This window comes from Rhincodon typus, chromosome 11 (genome assembly GCF_021869965.1).
Source record: "Rhincodon typus isolate 14 chromosome 11, sRhiTyp1.1, whole genome shotgun sequence".
NCBI classification, from domain to species: domain Eukaryota; kingdom Metazoa; phylum Chordata; class Chondrichthyes; order Orectolobiformes; family Rhincodontidae; genus Rhincodon; species Rhincodon typus.
The window spans coordinates 8625946-8648363 of NC_063342.1; the positions used below are offsets into that span (position 1 = coordinate 8625946).

General features: G+C 42.2%; 1 protein-coding gene across 1 annotated transcript in view; it reads right to left on the minus strand.

Annotated features, from left to right (window-relative positions):
• Positions 1–22418, minus strand: part of LOC109913923 (neural cell adhesion molecule 2-like) — a 127217-nt gene that overhangs the window by 21611 nt on the left and 83188 nt on the right. Inside the window, exon 3 of the mRNA XM_020513486.2 lies at positions 17332–17536. Coding sequence (XP_020369075.2) covers positions 17332–17536 — 205 coding nt within the window. The remainder of the gene's footprint in view (positions 1–17331; positions 17537–22418) is intronic.

Here is a 22418-nt window from a genome sequence, read left to right on the forward strand (position 1 = left end):
GGGTGTGGTGGAGCTGGAGGGGAGTGTGGAGCGGACAAGGGAGTCACGGAGAGAGTTGTCCCTCCGGAAAGCAGATAAGGGTGGGGAGGGAAAGATGTCTTTGGTGGTGGGGTCGGATTGCAGATGGCGGAAGTGTCGGAGGATGATGCGTTGGATCCGGAGGTTGGTGGGGTGGTACGTGAGGATGAGGGGGATTCTTTTTTGGTTCTTATTGCGTGGACGGGGTGTGAGGGATGAGTTGCGGGAGATGTGGGAAACACGGTTGAGGGCGTCCTCGACCACTGAGGGGAGGAAGTTACGGTCCTTGAAAAACGAGGACAACTGAGATGTACGGGAGTGGAATGCCTCATCCTGGGAGCAGATGCGGCGGAGGCGAAGGAATTGGGAATAGGGGATAGCATTTTTGCAGGAAGGTGGGTGGGAGGAGGAGTATTCTAGGTAGCTGTGGGAGTCGGTGGGCTTGAAATGAATATCGGTTTCTAGGTGGTTGCCCGATATGGAGACAGAGAGGTCCAGGAAGGGGAGAGAGGTATTAGAGATGGTCCAGGTAAACTTAAGGTTGGGGTGGAAGGTGTTGGTGAAGTGGATGAACTGTTCGAGCTCCTCGTGGGAGCACGAGGCGGCGCCGATACAGTCATCAATGTAACGGAGGAAGAGGTGGGGTTTAGGGCTGGTGTAGGTACGGAAGAGGGATTGTTCCACGTAACCTACAAAGAGGCAGGCGTAGCTTGGGCCCATGCGGGTACCCATGGCCACCCCCTTTGTCTGTAGGAAGTGGGAGGAATTGAAAGAGAAGTTGTTGAGGGTGAGGACGAGTTCGGCGAAGCGGATGAGGGTGTCAGTGGAGGGGGACTGGTTGGGCCTGCGGGACAGGAAGAAGCGGAGGGCCTTAAGGCCATCTGCATGGGGAATGCAGGTGTAGAGGGACTGGACGTCCATGGTAAAGATGAGGTGTTGGGGACCGGGGAATTGGAAGTTCTGGAGGAGGTGGAGGGTGTGGGTCGTGTCACGGACATAGGTAGGTAGTTCCTGGACCAAGGGGGAGAAAATGGAGTCTAGATAGTTGGAGATCAGTTCGGTGGGGCAGGAGCAGGCGGAGACAATGGGTCGACGAGGGCATTCAGGTTTGTGGATTTTGGGAAGGAGATAGAAGCGGGCGGTGCGGGGTTGGGGAACGATGAGGTTGGAGGCCGTGGGTGGGAGGTCACCTGAGGTGATGAGGTTGTGGATGGTTTGGGAGATGATGGTTTGGTGCTCAGGTGTGGGGTCATGATCAAGGGGGCGGTAAGAGGAGGTGTCGGAGAGTTGGCGTCCGGCCTCGGCGATGTAGAGGTCAGTGCGCCATACTACAACTGCGCCTCCCTTGTCCGCGGGTTTTATGATGAGGTTGGGATTGGAGCGGAGGGAGTGGAGGGCTGCACGTTCTGCGGGGGAGAGGTTGGAGTGGGTGAGAGGGGTGGAGAGATTGAGGCGATTGATGTCTCGACGGCAGTTGGAGATGAAGAGGTCGAGGGAGGGTAGGAGGCCTTGGGGTGGTGTCGTTACAAAATCAGACATTATTAGCCTAAATTGTTCAAACAGTTCTTAATTCTTAACAACAAACAACTCAAATCCTAATTTGTTTTCCCCAAACTGCTTGTGCATCTTCAGTGAATGATTAGTTTCTACCTCCAGGTTTCTTCTGTAATTCTTAATCAGTACCTGGGTTTGTATGGATATTAATGCCTCTTCCTGACCTAAATACATTACATCGCACCGTATCTGCCTATTCACTGAGTCAACCTTTTTAAACGTGCTGTTGCCTGAACTGTACTCAATTTCTAACATTTTTGCATCATTTATGAAACTAAGAGTAGACGCAACAAACGCTTCCTCATTAATGGAAATGGTAAATGCTGTTTCTGCAGAATAGTACGACAGGAAACTGTGTACACGAGTCTCAGTTCTACCCTTTCCCATTGTGACAATCTGCTGTGTATGTGAATTCAATCCATTTTGTATCCATTGTCATGACTGCCTTACATTCGCATGTGATATAAATGTTTTCTAACGCCATCACTGTCATTTTTGATGACCTGACCAGGATTAGTTCTGACTCAGTGATTCCTTTCCCAAAACACTCTATCGATAAGATTCATTATTCAACACCATCTGGACCAACTTCATACAGTATCTAGTTGCTTCCATAAAGAATCTAATCAAACGACTGAGGATTAAGCTGCATTTTCTGAAGCCATGCACATTTCTTAGATCTCCACATTATGCAATTTCAATTTAACTTGTTCAGAGGTGTTAATATACAACTCTGGAGCAGGTGGGACATGAACCTGGGTCTCCTGGCTCAGATGTAGGGACATTACCATTGCACCACAAGAGACTACTCCCCACAATATAAACCATCCATTACTTTCTTGCCCACCTGAACCAAATGAAAAATTAAATCAAATTACTGAGGAGTAAGCTGCAATTGGAAACAAAAACAGAAATTGCTGTAAAAATTCAGCAGGTCTGGCAGAGTCTGTGGAGAGAAATCAGAGTTAACATTTCGGATCCGGTGGCCTTTCCTCAGACCTGGAGTCGAGTCGCTGGACTTATCACAATAACTCTGTTTCTCTCACCACAGATGCTGCCAGACCTGCTGAGTTTTTCTGGCAATACCCTTTTTGTTTCTGATTTCCAGCAGCTGCCGTTCTTCGGTCTATTTTGTTGAAGCTCCATTTAGCCTTCTTTACCATATCTTTCTCAGATATCCGGAAGTAAGATACTAACAGTACCCTGTCATCTGTGTTCTGTCATCACAGGGATGAGATTGAATAACATAACTGGCATCATTAGCAACACATACAGATTGGATACAGTCTCTGGTTGACTGCTAAATGCCCAATCAAATTAGCTGTTCTCTCTAATGTTCTGCCTCACATGTCGAAAAAGAAACAATTACCGAAAGGAATGTTTTTGCTCAGTTTGTCTCGTGTCAAACTTCGTTGGTCTAACTGTTAGAATGCTGACACATCAGATTTTTTACAATTGATTTCATAACATAGCAACATATCCAGTTCCTCAACCAATTATTCACCTTTAATCAAATTGCTCACTGGTATTAAACAATTTGTTACTGATTTCTGCTTTAGAGTGCTGTGGGGATTCATTCGTCATCACTTGTTCCATTTTCAATGTGTTCATCAGGTTTTGATGCTGTGAATTCCTAAACAATTTAAAGTTATGTAAGCCTCCTCCAGAATTTGTTACTCAACAAGGTCTACATTGAATCTGATTTTTAAAATTTTTGGAATTTAGAAGAATGAGGAGGCGATCTCATAGATACATATAAAATCCTGATGGGACTGGGCAGGCTAGATGCAGGAAGAATGTTCCCGGTGTTCGGGAAGTGCAGAACTAGGGGTCACCGTCTAAGAATAAAAGATAAGCTCTTTAGCACTGAGATGAGGAAGAATTTCTTCACTCAGAGAGTTGTGAACATGTGGAATTCTCTCCCACAGAAAGTTGTTCGGGTTAGATCATTAGTTTTATTCAAGAGGGAGCTGGGAATGGCCCTTGTGGTGGAGGGGATCAAGAGAAAGCAAGAGAGTGGGACACTGAAATTGCATGATCAGCCATGATCATTATGAACGGTGGTGCAAGCTCAATGGGGCCGAATGGCCTACTCCTGAACCTATTTTCTATGTTTCTATGTTCCTATGTCTTATTATCTGATCACCTAAGCCTTTTCTTTTATCCTTTGTCAATTTTCTTTGCTGATCTCGTCTCACAAACTTTATTTCCCAAAGAGATGACTTGATATTTGGGCAGGGTTTTATCAGGGTCTGGGTATGAGTCACAGCATTAATTAACTTTATTCTTACAAGGAGTATTGGCATCAATGGCAAGGCATGTACTGCCCATCCTTAATTACCTATGACCAGATTGGCTTTCTAAGCCATCATGTGTACCTAAGTACAATGAAAAGCTTTGTTTACGAACAGTACAGGCAGATCGTGGTAAACAAGATCATATAAATCATAGGGTGAAAAATACTTGGACAAAGCAAGGCTTACAGGTAACATCACACAGGACATACATGAGGCAAGATCAACATTAACATAATCAATATTATTTTGAGTTAGAGAGCCCATTCATCAGTCTAATAACTGTAAGGAATAAGCTGTTCTTGAACCTGCTGGTGCACGTGTTCAAGCTTCTATATCTTCTGCGTGACAGAAAGGTTGTAGGAGTGCATTAGTGGGGTGGGACGATGTTGGCAGCCTTTCCGCGGCAACGAGAAATGTAAATGGAGTCCATGGATGGGGAGTGGCTTCTGTGACGGCCTGGGTTGTGCAGATAACCTTCTGTAGTTTCTTACAGTCCTGGGCAGAGCAGTTGCCATACCAGGCTGTTATGTACCCGGACAGTATGCTTTCTACTGTGCATCTGTAAAGGTTGTTGAGAGTCTTTATGGAAATGCCACATTTCCTAAGCTGCCTGAGGGAGAAGAGGCATTGTTGTGCCTTCTTGACCATTACATCTATGTGGGAAGTGCATACAGGTTGTCAGTTATCGTCACTCTTAGGAACTTGATGCTCTCAAACTCCATTCCGTTGATGTAGATGGGCATGTGTTCTCCTCCTTTCTTTCTGAAGTCAATGGTCAGTTCTTTAGTTTTGCCGACAGTGAGAGAGAGGATGTTATCCTTGCACCATCTCACCAAGCTTCCATCTCCTTTCTGTATTCTGACTCATCATTGTTTGATATCTGTCTTATCACGGTGGAGTCGTCAGCAAATTTGTAGATGGTGCTCATTCGACAATAAATTGATAATAAATCAAAACAAATCAAAACAAATTTCTGAGGACGGTTAAGTTTCTGAGGACACTTTGCTGCATATCTGGAGTCACATGTAAGCCAGATCAGGTAGGGACAGCAGATAGGGATGGCATGGTGGCTCAGTGGTTAACATTACTGCCTCACAGTGCCAGGGCCTGGGCTCAACTCCATCCTTGGGTGACTGTCTGGGTGGAGTTTGCACATTCTCCCTATGTCTGCGTTTGTTTCCTCCGGGTGCTCCTGCCCCACAGTCCAAAGATGTGCAGGTTGGTTGAATTTGGCCAGGCTAAATTACCCATAGTGTCCAAGGATGTGCAGGCTAGATGGGTTAGGCATTGGAAATGTGGGGTTATGGGGATAGGGTGAGAGTGGTGGGATTATCATTGGAACAACGGTGTGGACTTGGTGGACTGAATGGCCTGTTTCCACACTGTAGGGCTTCGATGAATAGCCTCTGTAAAGGACCTTAGTGAACCAGATGGAGTTTTGGAGACAATGGTTACTTTTTGAATTTAGTTGCAGATATGACTGAATTCAAATTTCAACATCTAACGTGGTGGGATTTGAACAAAACATCCCCAGAATATTAACCTTGTGATCTGGATACTAGTTCAGTGGCATTACCATGACACCATTGTCTTTTCTTAACATTAATCAAATCGTTCTTCAGTACCTCATGTTGAGGGTCAAACTTAATGTCAAGCCAACATCTGTAGAATCACATTCTCTGCATTATCTGGGGAGGTCAGTGAGGAGAAAATGGCAAATGAACAACATTTAAGGTTTCTCACCAAATACTTGAGATACAAAGACAAGGGTATCCTAGATCTGGGCCTCACTCGCTCTTCACTGGAGCTGAGCTGAGTACAAAGCCTTACGGTCTTCCTTCAAAAGGTTGATGGAACATTCAGGCATTCAAATATCACTTTAATACTAAAGAATGTCAGGGAGGAATTAAGTACCATCACCATCACTAGGGAAGTAATAGTGAACAAACAAATGAGGCTAAAGGCAGATAAGTCCCCTGGCCCTGATGGCTTGCATCTTAGGGTGCTAAAAGGTGTAGCTACAGAGATAGTAAGTGCGTTGGTTGTAGTCTTCTAAAAATCATTGGATTCTGGAGAGGATTGGAAAACTGCTAATGTGGCGCCCCCATTCATGAAAGGAGGGAAGCATAAAACAGGCAACTTAGTTTGATTAGCCTACCATCAATTGGAAAAGTATTGGTATCAATTATTAAGGATGTAATTGCAGAACATTTGGAAAATCATATCGTAGATTCACACAGAACAGAAACAGACCCTTCAGTCTGATCAGTCCATGCCAAACATAATCCCAAGCTAAACTAGTCCCACCTGCCTGCTCCTGACCCATATCCCTCCAAACCTTTCCTATTCATGTACTTATCCAAGTGTCTTTTAAACATCGTATTTGTACCCACATCCACCATTTCCTCAGGAAGTTCGTTCCACACACGAACCACCCTTTTTATAAAAGAATTGCCTTTTATATCTTTCTAAAATCTCTCTCCTCTCATCTTAAAATGTACCATCTAGCCTTGAAATCCCCCATCCTAAGGAAAGTCCAAATACCATCAATTCTATCCATGCCTCTCATTATTTTATACATCTTCTATCAGGTTGTCTCTCAATCTTTTATTCTCCAGTGAAAAAGATCCCAGCCTATCCAACCTTTCTTTATAATTCAAACCTTCCATTCCTGGCAACATCCTGGTAAACCTCTTCTGAACCCTCTGCAGCTTCATAATATCCTTCCTATAACTGGGTGACTAGAACTGGACACTATTCCAGAAAAGGCCTCACCAATGTCCTGTACAACCTCAACATGACTTCCCAACTCCTATACTCAAAGGACTGAGCAATGAAGGCAAGCGTGCCAAATGCCTTTTTAACCACTCTGTCTACGTGTGATGCAAACTTCAAAGAATTATGTACCTGCACCCCGGTCCCTCTGTTCTACAACCCTACCCAAGGCCCTACCATTAATCGTACAAGCCCTACATTTGTTTGTTGTACCAAAATGCAATACTTTGCATTTATTCAGATTGAACTCCATCTGCCATTTTCATCCCATTGAACCATTCGATCAAGATTCCTCTGTAATCTAGTAAACCTTCTCCACTATGCCACTAATTTTTGTGTCATCTGCAAACTTATGAATATGCCTTCTATATTCTAATCCTAAATGACAAACAAATGAAGACCCAGAATTGATCCCTGTGGAACACTGCTAGTCACAGGCCTCCAGTCCGAAAAACAATCATCCACCACCACCCTCTGTCTCCTGCCATAACGCCAATTATGTTTCCAATTAACAAGGTCACCCTGAATCCCATGTGACCTAACTTTACTGATTAATCTACCATGTGGAATCTTGCCAAAGGCTTTACTAAAATCCAAATAAACAATGTCTACCACGCTGCTATCATCAAGCTTTTTGGTAATTTTCTTAAAAATCTCAATCAAGTTATGAGACATGATTTTCCTCACACAAAACCATGCTGGCTATCCCTGATCACTTTCTGCCTCTCTACAAGTCCATAAATCCTATCTTTTATAATCGCCTTCCACAATTTACCCACAACCAAAGTCAGACTCACAGGTCTATAGTTCCCTGATTTCTCCTTACAAACTTCCTTAAACAAAGGTACAACATTTGCCACCCTGCAGCTATCAGGCACCTCACCCATAGTTACAGATGATGCAAATATTTCTGCAAGGGGTTTCGTAATTTCCTCTCTTACTTCCCTCAATGTTTTGGGATACATTAGATCAGGTCCCAGAGATTTATCCACCTTTAAATTCTCTAAGACCTCTCCAACTTCCTCTTCTGTAATGTGAACTGTTTTTAAAACATCAAAATTTATTTCTCTGCATTCTCTAGACTCCATTTCTTTCTCCACAGTAAAAAGTGACACAAAATATTCATTTAGTATCTCTCCCATCTCCTGGGGTTCAACATGAAGATAACCTCCTTGATCTTTAAGGGGCCCAACCCCCTCTCTCTAGTTACCCTCTTGCTTTTAAGGTATTTTTAGAATCTCTTTGGATTATCCTTAAACTTATCTGCCAATGTTATCTCATATCCCCTCTTTGCCTTCCTGATTTCTCTCTTAAGAATGCCACTATACTCTTATATTGTTTAAGAGATTTAATTGAATCAAGTTCAATATATAAAAGAAGATTCTCTTTTATTCTTGGCTAAAACCTCAATATCTTTATTCATCCATTTTTCCTTAATCTTACCAGCCTTACCCTTCACCCTAACAGGAACAAAATACCTCTGAAATCTTGTCATCACATAATGCCACCCACTTGTCAGATGTTCTTTTACCTGCGAACAGTCTATTCCAATCAACTTTTGAAAGATCTTGCCTCATACCATTAAAATTTGCCTTACTCCAAGTAAAAGCTTTAACTTATATGGAAGGCTTATCCTTTTCCATAATCATTTTGAAACTAATAGAATTATGATCGCTAGACCCAAAGTTCTCCCCGACTTTTACTTCAGTCATTCGCCCTACCTTATTGCCTAAAACAAGATCTAGTTTGGCTCCTTATCTAGTGGGAGCATCCACATATTGATAAAGAAAATTTTCTTGAGCACATTTAACAAATTCTTCTCCATCCAAACCTTTAACACTTTAGCAGTCTCAGTCAATGTTTGGAAAATTAAAATCCCCCATTATTATAACCGTATTATGCTTACATATATCTGAGATCTCCCTACATATTCGTTTCTTAATTTCCCTCTTACTATTGGAGGGGCATATAGTACAATCACGTCAAAGTGATCTTCCCTTTCTTGCTTGTAATTCCTACCCATATAATGTCACTGGACGATTTTTCAGAAATACCTTCCCTAGTTAAAGCAGTAATGTATTCCTTAATAAAAAATGCCACGCCTCCCCTCCTTTCTTGCCTCCTTTTCTATCCTTCCTATAACATCTAAAACCCAGAACATTGAGCTGCTATGACATCCCAATGGAATATTCTTACACATGCTCTGAGTTCATCAGCCTCACCTATAAGACCCCTTGCATTGAAATAAATGCAATTTATTTCTTCAGAGTTACTACGTACTCTGACTCTCTCTTGTCTTTCTTTTCTAATTGATGTGCTCTCCTCACATTCAGAACCTTCTCCATCAATCCTTCTGTTTACACTGCTATTTAGAATTCTTCCATTCTCCCTCTCTATCAGTATAAAGTCTCCCTAATGTAATGAGCAAATCTCCCTGCTAATATATTGGTCCCTTTCCAGTTTAGGTTAGACCCATCCTTTTTGAAGACATCCAAATTGTCCAAAAATCTGAATCCCTGAACAATACACCAACTCTTCAGCCATTGGCTAATTTTCTTTAACTTTTTGTTCCTTCTCTTGTTTGAGTTTGGCATTGGGAGTGAACGGAAATTACTACTTTCAAAGTTAACAAGGTGTAGTGCTGGATGAACACAGCAGGCCAAGCAGCATCAGAGGAGCAGGAAAGCTGACATTTCAGGCCTAGACCCTTCTTCAGAAATGGGGGAGGGGAGGGGATTCTGAAATAAATAGGGAGAGAGGGGGAGGCGGATAGAAGATGGATAGAGGAGAAGATAAGTGGAGAGGAGACAGACAGGTCAAAGAGGCAAGGGTGGAGCCAGTAAAGGTGAGTGTAGGTGGGGAGTTAGGGAGGAGATAGATCAGTCCAGGGAGGACAGACAGGTCAAGGGGGCGGGATGAAGCTAGTAGGTAGGAGATGGGGGTGGGGCTTGAGGTGGGAGGAGGGGATAGGTGGGAGGAAGGATAGGTTAGGGAGACGGGGACAAGCTGGGCTGGTTTTGGGATGCGGTAGGGGGAGGGGAGATTTTATAGCTTGTGAAATCCACATTGATACCATTGGGCTGCAGGTTTCCCAAGCGGAATATGAGTTGCTGTTCCTGCAACCTTCGGGTAGCATCGTTGTGGCACTGCAGGAAGCCCAGGATGGATATGTCGTCTGAGGAATGGGAGGGGGAGTTGAAATGGTTCACGACTGGGAGGTGCAGTTGTTTAGTGTGAACCGAGCGTAGGTGTTCTGCAAAGCGGTCCCCAAGCCTCCGCTTGGTTTCCCCAGTGTAGAGGAGGCCACAACGGGAACAGTGGATACAGTATACCACATTAGCAGATGTGCAGGTGAACACCTCCAGCATCTGCAGTTCCTACTATCTCTGAAACTACTTTCAAAGTTCTTTTCTTTATCTTTCTACCTAAACTCTTAAATTCACTCTGTACTGCTTTAATCTTTTCCCTAAAAATGTCATTCCTACCAATGTGTACAATAATTTCTGGCTTTTCAATTTCACCTTTAACAACATGTTTGAAACATTTAGAGACATCCTTAATTCAAGCACCAGGAAAGCAACAAACTATCCTAAATTTACGTTCACTGCCACAGAATCACCTGTTTATGCCCCTGACAGGAGAGTCCCCTATAACAATAATTCTATTAAATCCTGTAAACATTGTCTAACATAAGAATCATTCTAAGTGTCCAATATATGACTGGCCCTTCCATTTTCCTCGAAAAGGCTATCTGTTCTACAATTCCAAAACCTGAATATCTATTTGATAGAATAATAACCACCAGAGACTTTTGAACTACCTCCTACCTTTCCCGACAGTCACCCAACTATCTGATTGATCCTGCTGTGTAATAATTTTTCTCAATTTATGAGCCATCTCACTCAAGCACAGGCTTCAAGAAAGGGAAATCACGTGTGACTAATTATTATAGATTTTCACGGAAGTATCAATCAGAATGATAGAGAGGAACCAGTAGATATGTTGCATTTGGACTTCCAGAAGGCATTCGACAAGGTACCTTACAAAGTGTTAAGCCACAGGACAAGGTGTTGGAGGTAGCATATTGGCATGAATAGGGAATTGGCTGTCAGACAGGAAACAGCAAAAAGGGTTTAGGGGCTCCACAGGGATCAATGCTGGGAGTGCAATTGTTTACAATATATAGCCATGACTTGGAGGAAGGAAGTGAATGCGCTTTAGCCAAATTTGCAGATGATACTAAAATAAGTGGAAAGGTGATCTAACTGAAACAGAAAAATAGGACCTCACCCTTTCCCAAACTATCAACATTCGAATAATAATCCACCTCCCTGTTTATACAATCAAAGTGGATAACCTCACATTTCTCCACATTATACGCCATCTACCATGCAATTGCCTACCCACTCAGCTTGTCCAAATCACACTGAAACATCTCTGCATCCTCTGCACAGCTCACTCTCTCACTCAGCTTTGTGTCATCTGCCAGAAATTCAGGAAGTTCATTTGATAAATTGAGTTTAAATTCCAAGTATCCATGGGGAGAGATTTGAATTCATGTGCCTTGATCTTTAGCTCAAGCCTATGAATTACCATCTAAGTGACACGATCACGGTATCCTGCCAGTTTAATCTGTCCACAGTTGAGTTTAATTAATTTCAGTTGCACGAATCGAACAACTCCCTGAAATTCATGGGAACATTGAATTTGAGTTCAATTTGTGGTGATTCACAGCTCACGGTGTCTCTCCTCTATGTCTCTATTTACAGATTGTTAACAAAGGCCCTACACATGCTGAAATTTTCCCAGCAAATTCTGACCATTATTTGTCAATCATGATAGAGATTCTTAATGGGCCTAATGCTTCCCTTCATGGGGGGCATGAGGGCATTGTTTCAGAATAAAGGGACACCAATTTAAGGCTAACGTGAGGAAGATATTCTTCTCTCAGAGGGTTGTGAGTCTATGGAACACAAGAACAGAGAGAGCTGTGGGAGCAGAATCTTTATGTATGTTTAAGACTGAGAATAGATTCCTGATCAGTAGGGGAATCAAGGGTTGCAGAGAAAAGGCAGGAAAGTAGAGAAGAGGAATGTCAGTTCAGCCCTGATTTTATTGAATGGTGGGGAAAGTTCGAGAGGCCGAATGGCCTGCTCCTGTTCCCATGCTGTTGTGGCCTCATAATGATCAATAGCAGGTGCCACTCTGCACCTCATTATTATTACAATGGAAGTTTGTGAATAAAACTTTGAACTTTCCTCATCCTCTGTTCATTAACGGGATGAGGGTGTCACTGGCTAGGGCAGCATTTATTGCCCATCCCTGATTGCCCAGAGGGCAGTTAAGAATCAACCACATTGCTGTGGGTCTGGAGTCATGTGTAGGCCAGACCAGGTAAGGATGGCAGTTTCCTTCCCTAAAGGACATTAATGAACCAGATGGGTGTTTCCCAACAATTGACAATGGATTCATGGTCATTGCTAGACTCTTAATTCCAGATTTTTATTGAATTCAAATTCCAACATCTACTGTGGTGGGATTCAAACCCTGGTCCCTATAATATTATCTGGGTTTCTGTATTAATAGTCCAGCAATAATACCACTAGGCCATCACATCTCCATAGGGCTCATCGGTAAAGCTTAGCTATGTACCAAGAACTGCACTTATACAAAAATAATTGATCAGACATTCAGCGTCTAATCTGTAAAACTGAAAATGTGTTTATACAGTTATTCCCCTTTAACAAGCAGTTGTGGTTTTAGTCACAGAAGCCTCATTTATAATGAATTTGAAAAACTTGATTTGCATGCTCTTCATCATTTGACCAATGTATCTAGCGTGTTTAATAAAAATTTGATTTAACAGTTTTTAAATTGTGAGGAAAAAGCCAAACACTTAATTAAGCAAATTTATTCATGCATTTTAATCCTCATTATCATAATTGCAAATTTGTTATTCTTTGCTGCATAAAAATAATTCCACGAAGTTCTGTACTTCTGCTATTTGAGATCTGAATGATGTTGTTAAGTAAAGTCACCATAACTCCAAACAGCCATAACGCAGCTCTCCCATGGGAATTTGTTAAGTGTGTACAAGAAATTTTTCTGATGCAGTATGCAGATATACCTACTAGAAAAGGGGCAAAACTTGACCTGCCTCTTGGGAATTAAGGCACGTCAGGTGACTGAGGTCTCAGTGGGGGAGCACTTTGGAGCCAGTGACCATAATTCTATTAGTTTTAAAATAATGATGGAAAAGGATAGACTGGATCTGAAAGTTAAAGTTTTAAATGGGACGAAGGCTAATTTTGACAATATTAGGCAAGAACTTTCAAAAGTTGATTGGGGGTGGATGTTTGCAGGTAAAGGGATGGGTAAAAAATAGGAAGCCCTCAAAAATGAGATAACAGCAGTCCAGAGGCAGTATGTTCTTGTTAGGGTGAAGGGTAGAGTGGTAGGTGTAGGGAATGCTGGACGACTAGAGAAATTGAGGTTTTGGTCTAGAAAAAGAAGGAAGCATATGTCAGGTATAGACTGCAGAGATTGAGTGACTCCCTAGAAGAATATAAAGGCAGTAAGAGTATACTTAAGAGGGAAATCAGGAGGGAAAACAGGGACATGAGATAGCTTTGGCAAATACGGTTAAGGAGAATTCAATAGGATTGCACAAATACATTAAGAACAGAAGGGTAACTAGGGAGAATAGGGCATCTTAAAGATCAGCAAGGCCACCTATGTGTGGAACTGCAGAAGATGGGGAAAGTAATAAATGAGTATTCTGCATCAGTATTTACTGTGGAGAATGATATGGAATTTATGGAACATGGGAACAAGAATAGCAACATCTTAAAAAATGTCCATATTACAGAGGAGGAGGTGCTGGATGGTTTAAAACACATAAAGGTGAATAATTCCCTAGGGCCTGATCAGGTGTACCATAGAACTCTGTGGGAAGCTAGGGAAGTGATTGCTAGGCCCCTTGCTGAGATATTTCATTCATTGATTGCCACAGGCGAGGTGCTGGAAGAGTGGAGGTTGGCTAATGTGGTGCAACTGATTTGGAAAGGTGGTAAGGAAAAGCCATGGAACTATAGACCAGTGAACCTGACATCGGTGGTGGGCATGTTGTTGGAGGGAATTCTGAGGGACAGAATTCACATGTATTTGGAAAGGTAAGGGCTGATTAGGGATAGTCAACATGGCTTTGTGCGTGAGGAATCGTGTCTCACTAACAATTGAGATTTTTGAAGAAGTAACAAAGAGGATTGACGAGGGCAGAGCAGTGGATGTGATCTATGTGGACTTCAGTAAGACATTTGACAAGGTTCCTCATGGTAGACTGGTTTAGCAAGGTTAGATCACATGGATTATAGGGAGAACTAGCCATTTGGATACAGAACTGGCTCAAAGGTAAAAGACAGACAGTGGTGGTGGAGGGTTGCTTTTCAGACTGGAGGCCTGTGACCAGTGATGTGCCACAAAGATCAGTGCTGGGTCCACTGCTTTTTGTCATTTATATAAATGGTTTGGATGTGAACATAGGAGGTATGGTAAAAAAGTTTGCAGATGACACCAAAATTGGAGATGTGGTGGACATTACCTCAGAGTACAACAGGATCATGATGAGATGGTCCAATGCGTCGAGCAATAGCAGATGGGGTTTAATTTAGATAAATGTGAGGTGCTGCATTTTGGAAAGGCAACTCAGAGCAGGACTTATACACTTAAGGATAAGGTCCTGGGCAGTGTTGCTGAACAAAGAGACCTTAGAGTGCAGGTTCATAGTTCCATGAAAGTGGAGTTGCAGGTAGATAGGCTAGTGAGGAAAGCGTTTGGTACGCTTGCCTTTATTCATCAGTGCATGATGTATAGTGGTTGGGAGGTCATGTTACAGCAGTACAAGACATTGGTTCGGCCACTTTTGGAATACTGTGTGGTATTCTGGTCTCCCTGCCACAGGAAGGATGTTGTGAAAGTTGAAAGGTTTCAGAAAAGATTTACAAGGATGTTGCCAGGAGGGTTTGAGCTGTAGGGAGAGGCTGAATAGGCTGGGGCTATTTTCACTGGAGCATTGGAGGCTGACTGAATGATTTATTGACACATGCAGCGAAAAACAGTGAATAGCTTTGTTTACGAGAGGTACAGGCAGATCATAGTAAGCAAAGGAAGTACAGATTGAAAATACATAGACAGAGGCGTACATTGCGCAGGGGGTATGCTCGGCGAGATCAGTGTTAGCAAGATTAGCGTTATTTGAGGCTAGAGAGTCCATTTATCAGTCTGATAATGGCTAAGAAAAAGCTGTTCCTGAACCTGCTCATGTGTGTGTTCAGGCTTCTGTATCTTCTGCCTGAAAGAAGAGGTTGTAAGAGGTCATTACCAGGATGCAATGGGTCTTATAGAGATTTATAAAACCATTTTTAAAATTCATTAACAGGATGAGGGCGTCACTGGCTAGGCAGCATTTATTGCCCAGAGGGCAGTTAAGAGGCAACCACATTGTTACGGGTTGGGAGTCACATGTAGGCCAGGCCAGGTAAAGATGGCAGTTCCCTTCCTGAAAGGATGTTAATGAACCAGGTGGGTTTTTTCCCAATAATTAACAATAGTTTCTTAGTCATCATTAGATTCTTAATTCCAGGTTTTTATCAAATTCAAATTCCACTATCTGCCGTGGCAGGAATTCAACCCAGGTCCCCACAATGTTATCAGGGTCTCTGGATTAACAGTCCAGTGATAATACGACCAGGCCATTACCACCACCCCATGGCTCAAAATAGGGTAAATAGACAAGGTCTTTTCCATGGGGCGGGAGAGTCCAAAACTAGAGGGCATAGGGTTAAGGTGAGAGGGGAAAGATTTAAAAGTGGGTGGTGCGTGTATGGAATGAGCTGCCAGAGGAAGTGCTGGAGACTGGTACAATTACAACATTTAAAAAGCATCTGGATGGCTTTATGAATAGGAAGGGTTTGGAGGGATATGGACTAAATGCTGGCAAATGGGACTAGATTTATTTAGGATATCTGGTCCCCATGGACAAGTTGGACTGAAGGGTCTGTTTCTGTGCTGTACATATCTATGATTCTATAACTCTAGAGAGAGATAGCTGTTGATGGTTTAACTTGGGGTTTACAATGCCTCAGGTGAGGTGTGAGGCAGAGAAGGAGAGGCCTTCACGGTAACTTCAGCCAGTGTGGAAATTGATTCCATAGTGTTGGCATCATTCTGCATCGCAAACCATCTGTCCTGCCAAGCTCACCAACAGTATCAGAACTCTACTCACTGGCAAATGGATGAGGGAAATGGAATAACTTCCAGCCGGGAGGTGTTAATAATTAGAGAAGAATTGATAATGCAGGTTAATTCTATTCAGAAGAAGGGCCACTGGACTGAAACGTTAACTCTTCTTCCTCTCCACTGATGGTGCCAGATCTGTTGAGTTTTTCCAGCAATATCTGTTTTTGTTTCTAAGATCCAGCATCAACAGTTCTTTGTTCTTTTTTTCTTGTACAAGGTTAATTGTAGCTTTACACCCTTGCCTTTGTATTACTTTTAATCAACTTGTTATGGCAAGCTTCCAAGGTGGATGGAACTTGACTCCATAACTGTTGGCCCGGAGATTGGGACACGACCGTACACCATTAGACTCCTGTCCTCACTTTTGTGTAAATTTTTTTTTTGACTGTTCATAGATTGTTACCACTCAGAATTGGAACCAGAAAAGCAACTGCTTTAGGAGGAATTGGGCTAGTTACATCTTTTGAGACAGCATTCAGAAATTTCAGAGACATTGCAAGACAGTCAACTTCACACCTCTAATTTTCCTTTACTTCATGCCTTGCGAATGCAAATTCTACAAGTAATGGAGAAAATACCAAGGTTTGTGCTGGTGAGACTCTATGTTCCACGATGCTGGAAGTCTCTGATTAATAGGACCCCCGATAATAAGACTCCCTTTAAGTGAGAGAGTTGCTGCTGATAATAGGAAGGTTAACCATGAGATAACACAGCATGGAGCTGGAGGAGCACAGCAGGCCAGGCAGCATCAGAGGAGCAGGAAAGCTGACGTTTCGGGTCGGGACCCTTTTTCAGAAATGAGGGAGGGGGAAGGGAGCTCCTAAATAAATAGAGGAAGGGTGGGGCTGGGGAAGGTAGGTGGGATGGTGATAGGTGAGTACAGGTAGGTAGTGGTGGGGATTGGTCAGTGAGGTGGGAGGAGTGGACAGGTGGGAGAGAAGATGGACAGGTTGTGTCAAGGCAAGGAGGCGGGGATGGGAGGGAGAGTTCGTCATGGGATGAGGCCAGGGGTGGGGAGATTTTGAAACTAGTAAAGTCCACATTGAGACCATTTGGTTATAGGCTTCCAAGGCTGAATATGAGGTGCTGCTCCTCCAGTTTGCAGGTGGTGTCATTGTGACACTGGAGGAGGCCCAGGATGGACATGTCACCCAGGGAGTGGGAGGTGGGGGTTGAAGTGGTTCACAACTGGAAGGTGTTGTTGTTTGTCGCGAACAGAGTGCAGATGCTCTACAATGCGGTTACCCATGAGGCTGTCTTTTGAAGTGAGGCTGTGATGTTAAGATTGACATTATTGTAGCACTGATGGCGAGATTATTTCGTGAAGACCCTCATGGCAAATTATTGCTTGTGAGGCTGGACCACATGAACTGTTTTGTCTCATACTTACAGATAAGCTGCTTTGCCTTCTTCGGCATCCTTGGTTTTGGTGCTTGACCCATTCTTTTTCCCACAAATCCTTGTGGTGATGCACATCAGCAATCCACATTGCTTTGTGAAGAAGCAGCTAACATCAGTGATGACAAGGATTAACAAGAGTGCAGCAACTCCAAGACCAACAACTGCCCCCAGGCCCAGACTCCTGAACAGGGTATCTAAAAAACAAAGAAGTGTAAACACCAATAAAATATGATCACTGTCTTCCCTTTCAAGCTATATCAATGTTAAAAGCTTTTATCAGTATAATCATGCACCTCTACCACATGGCAAGCATTGTAAACAAATGCACCACTGGTCATTCACCAATCAGAAGTGGGTTAGAGTTGGTCTTCTTTTATTTATATTACAAATTTAAAGATTTTTTGTTGCCCCTCCTCTCTCCACACCAAGCTGAGGACATGCAATGGATCAGTGGAATGTGCAGCATTGAGTAAATATCCCCATCATCTGAAATACTGGACAAAACCCTGAACTTTTCAAAACTTTTAAAAGGCAAATGGAAGTTGGAATGAGTTATGTTGAGAATACACAAACACAATTCCGAACTGAGATGGCTGCCTGGAGCCATTGTTCAGTCTGAAATTCCAATTTACACCTCTAAGAGCACAATCAACTGGAACTAACTTTTATAGAGATAGTAGGAACTGCAGATGCTGGAGAATCCGAGACAACAAGGTGCAGGGCTGGATGAACACAGCAGGCCAAGCAGCATCATAGGAGCAGAGAGACTAACTTTTATACCTCAGGCTACCCAACACAGACAGTATGGGACCTACAGAGATACTGGACATTCAACTTCAATCAGAAATCATTCACAGGTACTCTTACTGCTCAGGAAACCAATACACTTCAGACGGATACACCAGAAACATAATGGACAAAACAAATTTGAGGGGAGATCAGAGGGCACACAGTCTGTATAACTGCCAGCTCTGATCTCACCTAAAGGATAGCCTCATTTTCCTTCAACAACAAGCTTCTACACAAACAGCTTCCCCACAGGCCTCCAGCCTCCAACAAGCAGGTTCGGAACCAAGAACACAAAGGTCGAACAGAGAAACTGATTCGAAAAGCCAAACCAACAGCATCATTGGGACAAAGGACATCCGAGATTGGGGGGCGGGGAGGCAACCAAGTGTTATCCGAACAACAGCTTCCAGACACAGGCCTGTTCTGAACCAAGAGAACTGACAGGAAGAACCTCAGTAACTGGATACATTTTAAAACCAGGTTTTCCTCAACGTTGAGCAGAAACTCCCAAGACCCAAAGTTCTGACCTAGGTAGCAGAGAGGGGAAGGTGGGTGGTGACAGTGCATTGGGACTCTTAGGGTAGGAAGCCTGATTAAAAGTTCTGTAATTAAAACTGCTGTATTTAGGTTCTAATAGTGTTTAATCTCGCTAATAGTATATTTAATAGCATTACTGTCCTCTGCATATTTGATTGTGTCAATTTCCCTGTTTATTTCATTTACCTATAATTTCTTCTGTTGTACTTATCTTTTTATATTGCGAATAAACACAGAAATTCTTTTGCCCTGAAATACCTGTCTGCTGCCTTCTTCATTTCACATTCCCTAAATAAGTCCAGTGTCTAGAACCAGGGATCTGGGAGTGATTTGAATCACTTAAAAATCAGAAAATAACTGATTGCAAACCAAAACCTTACAAGTGATAGAAAGGATGTGAGAAATTGGGTGTCATAATAAAGAAGTCAGATGTAGTCAGAAGTCAATACTAGTTTTGATGTCCAATGCTCTCTTCCATTCTGTAGACTCGGAATGTTACCTCCATCTAACATTACCTTCTAATGTCAAATTTAAGTTACATCAGGACCAGTAGTACAAAATGCAGAAAGGGTACACATGAGGTCTTAAATAATAAAACAATGGAATTCCTCATCACTAAAATCCATTTTTTTGATTCATTTCAAATAAAGAAATGATAAAATATCAAGACTGAACTAGAATGATTTATTTCCACTAGATGTCATGCATCTTTGCTCTACACATCTTTCATGATTGCCTTTATAGTTTTGTGGGAAATCATTCATTAGCTTTTTGTCTTGAGGTATCATCATAATGTACCAAGGTATCAGCTTTGGCTCATGGGCAACATTCTTGTCTCTGAATCAGAACTTCAGGAATGTTAGCATATCATCACATAATGGAGCTCAGTCAGTATCCCTTCTGAGTTTGTCCAGCAATTCCTATTTTTGTGTCAGATTTTCAATATCTGCAGTTCTTTGTCGTATTTTACCAAAAAATAACACAAGTTAACTGATCATTTCTCTTTGTGGGCTTTTGTGTGCAAATTGGCTCTCACATTTGTCTAGATAGCACATGTACCTACATTATCAAGGATGAAAAATGATCCTTTGATCTGTAGCAAAGTGAAAGCCATCTGTTTCTAAGGCATAATACAACCAGTGCTATAAGTTGAGCATAATAAAACAGGAAAGCCTTATCTCGGAGCGAACAGAAATGAAAATTAAGTTAAAACTGAAAGAACTGCGGATGCTGCAAATCAGGAACAAAAACAAAGTTGTTGGAAAAGTTCAGCAGGTCTGGCAGCATCTGTGAAAGAAAAAATAGAGTTAACGTTTTGGGTCTGGTGACCCTTCCTCAGAACTGTCCATGAAAATTAAGTTGTCTGCTTTCACGTAACATGGAGCTCAGTTACATAAAAGAATTGGATCAAAAATAATCAATGACAAATTAGGAGCTGCTTTCATTATTATAACTCTCATCAGAAGCCACGGCCCAAATTTGCTGCTCATGACAATCCTGATATAATGTTAACTGTCAACAGTCATTAAATTAATCCAATCCGACAGTCCTGTCAAACTCACCCTCACAAAAAAGTAAGTTCAGGCAATAGTAGAGAGGGCAACTGCAATGTTGGCCTTTATTTCAAAGTGAATGGAGTAAACAAATAGAGGGAACTTGTACTAGTTAGACTACACCTGGAATACTGTGAACAGTTTTGGGCCCGTTATTTAAGGGAAGATGGACTAGCATTGGAGACAATCCAGAGAAGGTTCACTTGGTTGATCTTGAGTATGGAGAGACTGTCATATGAGGAGACGTTGAGTAGATTGGGCCTATACTCATTAGAGATTAGGAGAATGAGAAAAGACTTTATTGAAACAGACAAGATTCTTAGGGGGCTTCATAAGGTAGATGTGAAATAACGTTGTTTTCCCTTGTGGGAGAGTATAGGAATAAAAAAGTATAATCTCAAAAGAAAGGGTTGCCCATTTAATATAGAAATAAAAAAATTAATTTCTTTCCTCTGATAATATTGAATTTGTGAAATTCTTTACTGCATGGGGCTGTTGAGGTTGAGTCATTAAATTTATTCAAGGCTGAGGTAAATTTTTAATCTACCAGGGTAACAGGATTTATAGAGAAAAGGCAGAAGAATGAAGTTGAGGATTATCAGATTTACAGATGATTAGATCTCATTGAATGACACTGCAGACTTGATGGGCTGAGTGGCCTACTTCTGTCTCAATGCCTTATGGATTCATGATGTGGAGAGGTTGTTTCCTTTTGTGGGAGAGTCTGGAACCAGAGATCATAATCTCAGAATAAGGAATTGCCATTTAAGATAGAGATGAGGAGGAATTTATTCTCTGAGAAGGTGCCAAATTTCTGGAAGTCTTTACCATGGAGGGCTGCCAAGGATGGATCGTACAGTATATTCAAGGCAGAGAAGGATAGATTTTTAACCATTAAGGAAATCAAGGGTTAAAAGAGATAAAACAAGACAATGAGGATATTCAGATTAGCCATGATGTCATTAAATGATGAGCAGATTTGATGGGCTGAATAGCTTACTTCTGCTCTTATATCACATGGTGTCACTGTCAAACCCACTCAAACTAATCCAATCCAACTGTCACCATAGCTGATTTAATCCAATCCCACTGGCAAACCTAATCAACTTGATCTAAACCACTGCCAATACCAAGCAACTGACTTAATTCCTCCTGTCAACTCCAAACCCAGTATAACCCCAATTTCCACTGCCAAAACAAATTCATAAAAATCATGCTTTTACTAACAAGCCTTGAACATATTACCCTGATAGGCAACCCTGAGTTGTACTGTTCTTAGACCCTGACGATATTGATTCAAGTTATCTTTTAGGATTACTTGGGATACATGGTGCAAAATCAGAGGTACTTGGCCCGAACAGTCAGTATAAGCCTTTATGCTGTACCTGAGCCTCTTCCCATCTCTTCTCATATAAACCTCTATTTTCTTCTCTTCCAAATGCCTGTCTAGCCTCCTCTTCAACCCCTATCATTCCCTGTTGGAGTGCATTCCACATTCTCACCACTCACTGGATGAAGATATTTCTCTGAATTTTTTATTTGGCTATTATTCTACGTTGATGGCCTCTAGTTATGGTCTTTCCCACAAAAGGAAACTTTTTCTCTGTTTCCGCTCTTATTTAAAAGGTATCATGGTGGCTCAGTGATCAGTACTGCTGTCTCACAGAGCAAGGGACCTGGGTTCAAATCCAGCCTCATGTGACAGTCTGTGTGGAGTTTGCACATTCTCCCCATATCTGCACAGGATTTCTCTGGGTGCCCAGATTTCCTCCCACAGCACAAAGATGTGCAGGTTGTGTGCATTGGCTATACTAATTTGCCTATTGTGTGCAAGCTGTGTGGATTAGCCATGGGAAGTGCAGGTTTAGGGTGGGAGGCTGCCCTTCAGAGGGTCAGTGTGGATTTGAAGGGCTGAGTGACCTGCTTCCAACTGTCGAGGTTCTACGATTCTGAGCCTTGCACAATTATATGTGGCTTGATGAGATCACCCTTCTTCAAGAGAAAAGAGTCAAAACCCAGGATTTTATTCTTTCCTGCTAACACCAACAACCCCAGAATTTTGTTATAACCCTTGCAAATGTTCCCTGCACTCTCTTCAGTCATCATATAATTTAAAGAAAAATAAAGTACCATGCAGCACGTCAGGAAGGGTAGATTGAATATTGTTATAATGTGTAGATTGAATATTGTTATAATG